Below are 10,069 nucleotides of genomic sequence, written 5' to 3' on the forward strand. Positions count from 1 at the left end.
GTGACAGTGATGAAGGTGACTCCCCTTCCATGCCAACTTACCTGGAAGCACTTGACCATCTGGATAAACTGAGGTTATTTGCATAGGCGTGCCCAGACATTTCCATTAGGGGGGGCCCTGCTAAATTTTTAAATCAGAAGCTGAATTTAGAATGTTAAATAGCCTAAATACATTCACTCATTGCGTGTTTATATTTTTGTGCAGTATCGACGAGATATGAATGTTTACTAGTTAATATTTATATCCGTATAATTTTAGCAATCTTGAAAATATGTTTTTTTTCCATAGACAATGTTTAAAGGGTACTTACACATTTTTCCCTCTCGAATTTTCCAATAGCTTGGTCCAGATCTACCTTGAAATTAACTTCTTTTTATTGAATGCAAACACAGCAATTCAGACAACGGAACTTTAACAAACCTCTTAATTTTTTTTTTTTTTTTGCTTGGCCATTTTAAGGGACCTCGTGTTTTAAATAAACTAAGGCGGCTGTATTTCCAGAACGATAAAATGTTTAGAAATATTGATAATTACCACACTGCAACACTGAAAAACAGTTTGAGTGTCACAGTGCCAGGAATATAGGGGAGTGGCGGGTAGTACGGCCCGTCGGGTAGTATGGCCCAGTCATTAGTTCACACACTTGCCGCTAGATAACAGCACGGTACAGAGGTGTGTATGCAGAGCCCACGCCTGTGTACTGTTTGCGATCTGTTGGTAGTTGTCATTGCTGTGCGCCAGAAGAAACTTTTTTTTGTGTGTTTTACTCGTTTCGGCTGCTGTTTCGAATAACTTTTGAGATTAACTGAGTGGAAATAGGTAAGGATTTTAACTATCACTTTAACTTGTGATTGTAGTGCACTATGTGTAGGGAATATCCCCAGACTTTTAAAGAGATATTTTCGTTCCTTTAATTTAAGCGCTATTTTTCTTCCAGTAATGTCGATCGGGTAGTATGGACCATGCTATGTGCGGGTAGTATGGGCCATTAAAATATCAGTGCATATTCAAAGTTTGTGGACATAAAAACATATTTTAGAGGCGCAAGTTATACCAAAAATGGTTAATATCAAATTCTTGACCCCATTAAATGAGCGCAGTTTGTATTTTATTTCAAAATTAAGGCTGTTCCGAATTAAGAAAATCTTTACCTTGCTTTTGGTTTACTTCAGACTACGTTTTTCTTTTGTAACTTACAGTTTTTTTGTTCAGAATGTTTATTAAGTCTGAAAATAATATGCAGAATGATTCAGTATTTCAGGGACAAATTTTGTAAGACATTAATTTTCGGTAAATTGCAGTTAGAAAAAGTTAAACAATTTAAACTTTTATTATCGGGCAGTGTTTATTCATAGCCCATGCTGATTTCATTTAGGCCTAATTCATTACAGGGACGATGCCTAAATTTAAGAAGAAGTCCGCTGGAGAAGGGCGAGGAGAATGGTCTGAAGATGCGATGAAATCAGCTGTGCAAGATGTTTTGGAAAACAAAATAGCGGTTCGGGCAGCAGCAGAACGTCATAATGTTCCTAGAACCACTTTACGAAGAAAAATTTTGGCTGTAAGAACAAAATCGCAAGTGGAAATGAAACCTCAGCTTGGAAGCTTTAAAGTAATTTTTGATGAGATGTATGAAAACGAGCTGGTAAGGCATATGAAAGATTTGGATGCATGACTTATGCCATTATCGAGACATGAATTCCTAAAGCTTGCCTACGAACTAGCAGAAAGTTTGAAGTTGCCTCATAGATTCAACAGGGAAAGTAAAGTTCGGGGAAAGATTTTTATATGGGTTTCACGAAACGACAACCCGAGCTAAGTTATCGAAAACTACAATCAACTAGCTTAATGCGATCAGTAGGTTTTAACAAACCCCAAGTTGAAAGATTTTTCGATCAACTTACGAAGCTTCAAGAAGACTATTCTTTTCGTCCATCTAAAATGTATAACGCAGATGAAACAGGGGTTACATGTGTTCACGAAAATGAGATGGTGATTTCAGTTAAAGGAAAGTGCCAAGTTGGGAAAATGACTTTGGGGGAGAAAGGTCGCACAGTAACACTCATGTTTGCATGAGTGCAACAGGTCATTTCATACTACCTCTTTTAATATTCCCCCGGAAGAGAATAAATGATCGAATAATGATTGGTGCTCCTACAGAAAGTAGGCATTTCCCAACCCCCACCGGATGGATGAATGGTCCAGCATTTTTGTCATGGCTGAAACATTTTGTTTCATTTACAAAGCCTACTGTAAATGATCCAGTTTTACTTATCCTGGATGGGCACAGCAGCCACAAGGAACAATATGTCATCATGTATGCACGTGAAAACCATGTTCATATGCTAAGTATCCCCCCACATACCACTCTCAAACTTCAGCCCTTGGACAGGACATTCATGAAACCATTTAAGAGTGCCTACCAAGTCGCTTGCAGTTTGTGGATGAGGGCCAATCCTGGACTCAGGATAAACGAATATGACATCGCAAAATTGGTCGCAGATGCATACAGGCAAGCCAGCCGTTTGGAAATAGCAGAAAATGGCTTCAGATGCACAGGAATATATCCCTGGAATTCACAAATATTCACTGATTTGGACTTCATAGGCAGTGAGTTAATCAACATATCACTCAGCCACTCGAAATCAATCACATCTGAAACTTCAGCTGCAGTTGCTGTCCAAACCTCTACCATGACATCTCCTCAGCCATCGAGGACGACTGACGTAGGCCTATTAGCTGTTCTACCAACTACTGGAACTTCTGCAACTGTTGTAGTTCAAACATCTGCAGTGTCTTTTCCTGATCCATCAAGGGTGCCTGGCGACCCAGCTGCAGTACCATCGCTTGCTGGAACTTCTGCTGCAGCTGCTGTTCCGATGTTTGCTGTGCTTTCTCCTGATACATCGAGGGTGCCTGAAGTATCAGCTGTTCTACTAATTGTTGAGACTTCTTTGAAACTACACACACATTCACATCTTAGTGTTAGCTGTTCCGAGTTTGTGAAAAACCTCCAAAAATTGTCTCCTCTACCATCGTGTAGTGATAAAAGACTGACAAGTCGTAAGAGGAAGGCAGAAAGAAGTGAGATATTGACCTCAACTCCAATAAAAGATGCACTTATAGAAAAGAAAAACACAGAAATCAGAAAAGAAGAAGCTCAGGAAAAAAAAGAAACAACTAAAATTGGAAAAAGAACAGAGAGATCAGCCAGGACATTCAAAAGGAGCAAAAACTAAATCAAATGTGTTAATGATGGTAAAGACGAAAAGTAAACAGCATAACTCTCATTTTGAGGGTTCGTCGGACTTAGCGAATGGTGAAAATGTTGACTGTATTGTTTGTGGTGAATATTTTGATGAAAATTGGATTCAGTGTCGTACATGTGAAGGGTGGGCACATGAACTTTGTGCAGATATTGATAATACTTTGTATTACTACTGCGACTATTGTAAACGTAACACTTAATTGCTTAAGTAATGGCTTCATTTGTAAACAGTGTACAGTGTTTTAGCACTTCTGTACCTTAAAATGTGTTTTATTCCATTAATATGGTATGGCTTTATGTTATGGGCCATACTACCCTACATCAACCGCTTAATGGTGAATGCATACATTCATTAAATGATACAAAATATGTAATATTTTATGAATTTGAGTTTATGTTTCATCATAGTTGTAAAGTAAATGTGTCACGTATTCTTGTTACAGAGTGTTGCACAATTATTTCTGTAATTTATTATGTTATTGTCATTTTTACTTAAGTGGTCCATACTAGCCGCCTCTCCCCTACGAATATTAACGAACGCATTAGAGAAAATGCCGATCTGAGTGATTACATTAGGGGGGGCCATGGCCCACCTGGCCCCCCCTGTAGGCACGCCTATGGTTATTTGTTCATGGAACACACACGGTTCCAGATAGTATGTGGAAGAGCTTGTGGGAACTTGACAATTTTTTATTGAGTCAGTCTGAAAATGTCTTAAAAGCAAACAACTTCGACCCAGTATTTTACAAAATAGTAAGAGTTAGTTACGGATTTTTTTTCTAGGGTTGTTTTGTTTTGATAATTGTTTTTATTTGTGCTTATTACCTTAAATTCATTTTGCTGATACAATTGTACAGTTTTTACAGCATACTAACAATAATGAGAATAGGGAAGTCTAATTTATTAGTTAATTCAGTATGTAAATTGAGTGAGATTGATTTTTATATAGCAACTGATTTTAAACCATTTCCTCATTAAAAAGTCTTCCCTGGTAATAAGTTTGTACCATCCAGTCCCTCGAAAAACATCTTAACAGGGTTTTACTGTATACATTTCTCACATAATGTTACATTTATAATTACAACTACAAGATTACATTGCCACATTATGAGCATTATTCTGAGTATAGTCCAAGGACTATTTCTGAATAAGTCTGTTTGGATTTAAGTTAGATCTTAAATACATAATCATTTAAGGACTATATTTAGTGCTGAAAACAAGGAATACAAACAGTGTTGCCATTGAAATGTAAAAAAATAGTACATATGGTCAATTATTTTCTATTTCGTTTAAAGAGAAAAAATTTATTTTTTCAGTGTGGCCAGATATCTATTTCGAAGTTGGAGACCCTAGGCAGCTGCCTAGTTTGTCTAAGCACAAGTTTGCAGCTGTGTTATGTTTCTTACATTTTTTGAGAACACCACAAAATATCTTAGTAATCGCCAAATTTTATGAAGACTGAACATTCACATGATTAAAGTCACACATGATATTGCTAACTAACTAACATTTTGATTTTTCCTAAATGAACTTTGTATATTATAAAATGTTATACTGCCACCCAACAAAAAAAAACTGTGAAGAATGTAAAAATATATATAAAGAAAACGAGAAGAAACCTTTATTACAAAAGAAAACAATTACACTTCCTGCTTCAAAATAAAATTTTTTGGTTTCAAATCCAAATAATTGAAGCAGTTCTTCATAGAAGTATACAAATTCTTTTCTTTCTTATCAATCAACTACCACAATAAATTCTGTTGTAAGAAGATACAATTATTTTAACTGATGGTACCTTTCATTAATTTTTGGGTTTCATATACATATATATACATACATATTAAAGTTCTCTTAACGAAACAGAGAAATCGGTACAAAAGTCTGATTTTAAACTCCATAGATTTAGTTCATTTAAAAAGCTTAAAATATGTGGGGTAACTAGCAGACATTTTTAACATCAATATTTTGAGGGAACAGGATATAGAAAAACAAAAATGTCAGAGAAGCCAGTAGGTAACAAGTTGAACATATTTAACAAATATGAAATAAAAAGTTCTAATAAAATGAAGATATTGCAATAATGTAAATAAACTACTTGCTTGTAAAACACAAATATTTTTAACGCAATTGTATAGTAAAAGTGAAATTTTTTTTAAGCTAATAGCACAGAAATTATAATTTATACTCAGAACATTTAAACAAAAATATAACTCAAATAAATATAATTAACATTGAAATATTAAAAAAATGTTCTAAAATATAACTACTGAGATGGTAGCAAATTCAACCATTAGACCAAATATAAATTCAGCCAATCTCAAAATAAACAGATTACAGTAGACCATGCAGAATCTGGACTTTCAGTAGGTCCAGACTTATTGTTGAATAATTCAAAAATTATAATACAATTATAAAAATGGAAAACAGCTCTTACTAATGACTATTATATTCCTCTATAACACCAAAAATTATCTTTAAAGTTAAAACATAGTGAGCATTTTGCAGAAATTCTTTTTAAAACACATATCTTCATGTGTGTTACAGTAACAGAGTGCTCCAAGAAAAAATGTTGTTTCAATAGTTAATTTCTTTACAGACCAAAAGATAACCTTTGCATAATATAATTCCCATGTTGTGGAAATTCTAAAACATTATACTCAAAATAACTAATAATGGTATAAGTGCCATGGCAGAAAAACAGCTTAACAAAATGTTGCCACACTGGGTCAATCAGACAAAAGCTAAGATCAGAAAACTAATTTTGAGCTTTATTTTATGTTGCTATGATTTGCATAGTATTAGTTTACAGATGCCAATATCATAAGTTTCAATACAAACAAGCTTTTTAGACAGAAATATGAACAAGATTTCATGTGCTGGTGGTATGACAAATTAAGGTAATCATGCCACTATAAGGAATATTTTTCTTTAGGTTACATAATTTATCAAAATTATTAACTTGATATTTTGATGTCTTACTCCAAATTACTCTTTGCAATTCAGAGTTTTGCATCTGTGCATTAATTTTAGCAATATTTATTTAATTTTTTTTTTAGTTTCAATGTCTTTGGAATTCTTAAGTTTGTTGATAGCCAATGGACAAGTGTTTTTGTAATTATCTTGTTTTTTATATTAGTGAATTTTAGTTGTATATTGAAGTATTGTAAGTATTCCTTATAGAACCCTAAATTAGATGTAGCTTTTAGCTCAGTTAAGTAACATGGTTGTTTGTTACATATATAACTCACATTAGCAAAATCCCGAGGTCAGTATGATTTTGTAAGGAGAGTTTTGATTGGCCAGGACATGCCAAAAATGTATTATGAATTCCAAATCCAAATGTTAGGAACTTTTTTTTTTTAGCAAGATTCCAATCTGAGTCAAGGACAGATGTGAGATTGTGCGCCTAGAAGATAATATAAGGCCAAAGTAAGTTAAATATGGCCAATGTTTGTTTTGAATGTACATCAGTGGAGGTGTACCAGAATGTGATGTCACCACATAGGAGTTTGTGAGATATTTCCAAGTGAAATAATGAAGATTTGAGTTGTCTTCGGAGGCTAATCTAAGTGAAGAGGCCTTTTTAAAATGGTGTCGAGGACTTTCATAGAAGAGACGACACTCATCACAACTTGAAAATTCCAGAAACGTAGTTATCACCAAATAAACTCTATCAACAACGGTGATATTGACGAGTATAAAGGACTGAATACCATCAAAACAGAAGTAGTTCAAGAACCCACTACAGCTGCCAGAAGTGCCGAAACTAGGGTGATAAGTCATCCTGCACGACGAGAGACTTCATACAGTCTTCTACTTGGACAGTCATCACGCCTCTATGAGAGGAGAATCCAAATCTGAGTTTTCAGTCTTCAGTTTGAGACCAGTGACTCCGATTGGGGAAGAAGGCAGTCGGCATTGACTGGGTAACGAGAACCATATGATGTTTGGGAGTTATGTCAAGAACTGATGCCAAAAGTACGTGGTTGTGATATTCCAGGATTGTAAAAACTATGAAATGTTTTTCGAATGTGTCTATGCTTAGAGTGTGTTTGAAAGTGTCATTTTGACAATTGGTTAAGTCCACACAATATGAAATTAGTTGTTCCCTCTGTATATTTCTTGAGAATTTCACAATTTTGTATATATTACACTGCTAAACTGAAAATCTGGAGGTTGTTCCTGTAGTACGAGAGTTCTCAGTAAAGTTGAATAAGATTTCCATGCCATTAGTGTCAATATTAACTTCATTGTATTTCCTGTTGCCCTGAATACAGATGACTTTTGAACCTTGGCTATTTCATAGCAAACTTTATAACATGGTCCAATCTAGTTAGAGTCTTATATGATAGCTAACCTTAGATCGTTCTTACTGAAACAAAATCTAACTGGACTAATACTGATAATAATTGAAAATTATCATTTGTACTACGACCAGGGATTTTGCAATCTTTCGTTTAAAATAAAGTGCATTTCGTGTTTAATCTGTTCTTGGATTGATATTGTTATGTGTCAACTTGCTAATTCTACAAGGTCATTTAACATATTAAAATAACTTGAATTTAGTTTTGACATTTATTTTAGAACCTTGCAAAACCCAGCTCATGTATGAGTTAACTTTAAAAATTCCACAGAATTCATGAAAGTCAATCATAATTTTTGAATTCTATACAGAGTAATCATATACCAATCTTGAGATTTATATGCTTACAAAGTAATTAGGTAGTGTTTTGTGCATCATGAACACTTTATTAAACAAAATAATTTACAACAATAAATTGTCCCAACCTAAAAATTAATATTCCTTTGAACTATTCTGATAAAGATCCATAGGACAGCCCAATGTATGTTAAATTATGGTTTAAATTTTTTCTTATACCACTAAAACTAAAATGTAGGGCAAGGCATGTATGGGAAGTAAGTGCTGTTTCATTCTTCCACCAAAGCAGCACTACTTACAGTGCTCAGAGCATGCACACTAGTATACACGAATTTAGTAAACAAGTGTCAGGAATTACATTACCAGGTTAAATAATCTTTTGTAACACAGAAATGTTGGTAGTGCCTACACAGAAAAATAAATTGCTATGCCCAAGCTCTATTATGTAAACAATGCAGTACATGAATTTTTAAATTTAATTTTAGGTTGTTTAATCCATAAATGTTATTCAAAATTTTGTTAAATGTAATTCAAATGTATTTATATGTATATATTAGTACTGTAAAATAATTTTACTGAGAGTAGTGTCATGATTAAAATGGTAGTTGGCAAACAACTTACCTGTCTGTAAAATGAAATACTCTCTAATGGAAAAAAAAATTATTTGACAAGTGCTGTTTTAAATAGCACTTTGTTTTACTGCAACAGATTAGGGCATTACTTTGAGGAGCAGGTGTTACAGTGTTTGTCTAGATGGTCGAGATGAAAAAAGTAAATAATTTTTTTTTGACATTGGTTTAACCATGTTTTTTAGTTATCCTTGCCAGTCTTTACCCGGACAATTGGCAGTCTACTGTACCAATAAAAGTGGCTTGAAAAAATATTTTACACGACGGAACATACTTTCCAGATCTGCCTCATACATTTAGTGCATTAGTGCAATAAATATGTAGTACAGAGCAAAAGTAAAAAAAAAAACTGAAACATCATGTAGCCACTATTTCTGTATGAATATAAAACTTTCACTTTACAATTATATTTATCTGTCACTGGGCGGTAAAGTCTATTTTCTTAGCGTCTGCGGGTGTGGGCTATCTGTCTGCGCTCACCACAGATGGGTGTGGTTGGCCTGCGCAGCTTATTTGTTGTGGTGCAGTTCTGTTAGCATGATCTGAGATCGTTGGTATTCGGGCAAGGGTTAGGTGCGAGGAGTCCCGAATATGGTCGGGCGGCCTCAGCTAGAGTTGATGGAGTTCAGGAGTTGCGGTGGTAATTAGTGTTGTTTGGTGAGTTGATAGTAGTGCTCGAGGTTGAAAAGCAGAAGCAAAAATTAGTTTGTTGTAGAGGCTCTTTGGTGAGGAGGAGACTGGAAAGATGCAAGAAAAGTGTCATGATGTGGAATTTTATATTTGCTGCTATTAGAGGTACCGCGAGTTACGTGGGGAACCGGAAGAATGCTGTTTGGCAGTGGCGAGGAATACTGCCACGTTTCATTTGTGGCTACAAGACGTAGTTTGGAGATCTACGATTGAGTTTCTACGATACTTCTCTTGGAGAAATAATTTTATGTCATCTTGCTGGTTTAGGATAACATACCGTCAGTGCTCGCCATGAAAAAATTGGGGAGTACTACTGGTGCAGTTAAGAGTTTCCCAAAGTTGTGGTTGGTTGATGTAGGCAGGGATGCAAGCTGGTTTTTCCTGGCACAAAGTTTGTGCAGACGAATGGTGTTTGTTAAATTACAGGGAGGAATTTAATATTTGGTTCCAGATGCTTCTGAACTGTAAGTCTTTGCTTGTTGATCATTTTATCAACCATGAGTATGCTGAACTGTTGGGCGGATTTGTCGATTGCTGCTTTAAATATTAGTACAAGTGTTTCGTCTAAACAATAACCTGGGAGCTGTGAAGTAAACTGCTCCTGGCCCATTAAAGTTCTTTCGACCTAGAAGTTAGTTTAGAGTTATGCGGAGGCTATTTGCTTAGCAGCTTGTTCGTTCCAATTTACCCTGTTTACTAAGTTGGAGCAAATTTCCTTTTTTAATTTTTGCACAAGATTAAATAACGAAGGCAAGAGCAGTAAAGCAAGATGACAGAGACCCAACCAGTCGGTAGTTATGAGTTACTGAGTGGTAAATTTAT

General features: G+C 34.9%; 1 protein-coding gene across 2 annotated transcripts; it reads left to right on the top strand.

Annotated features, from left to right (window-relative positions):
- The first annotated feature begins 739 nt into the window (after positions 1-739).
- LOC134529331 (uncharacterized) lies at positions 740-9,708 on the top strand. 2 transcript variants are annotated; one of them, XM_063363285.1, is made up of 2 exons: positions 740-819; positions 1,392-9,708. In XM_063363285.1, exon 2 carries the CDS (start codon positions 2,073-2,075, stop codon positions 3,237-3,239), a length of 1,167 nt encoding a protein of 388 aa, XP_063219355.1. In that variant the 5' UTR covers positions 740-819; positions 1,392-2,072; the 3' UTR covers positions 3,240-9,708. The 2 variants fall into 2 exon arrangements, with proteins under 2 accessions (XP_063219355.1, XP_063219356.1); XM_063363286.1 differs by having other exon boundaries at positions 745-819; positions 1,376-9,708.
- Positions 9,709-10,069: the final 361 nt, after the last annotated feature.

This window comes from Bacillus rossius, chromosome 2 (genome assembly GCF_032445375.1).
Source record: "Bacillus rossius redtenbacheri isolate Brsri chromosome 2, Brsri_v3, whole genome shotgun sequence".
NCBI classification, from domain to species: Eukaryota; Metazoa; Arthropoda; class Insecta; order Phasmatodea; family Bacillidae; genus Bacillus; species Bacillus rossius.

What these genes read in the sequence shown, in the direction of transcription:
- LOC134529331 (XM_063363285.1), top strand. Translation starts at nt 2,073, where the DNA reads ATGAGTGCAACAGGTCATTTCATACTACCTCTTTTAATATTCCCCCGG.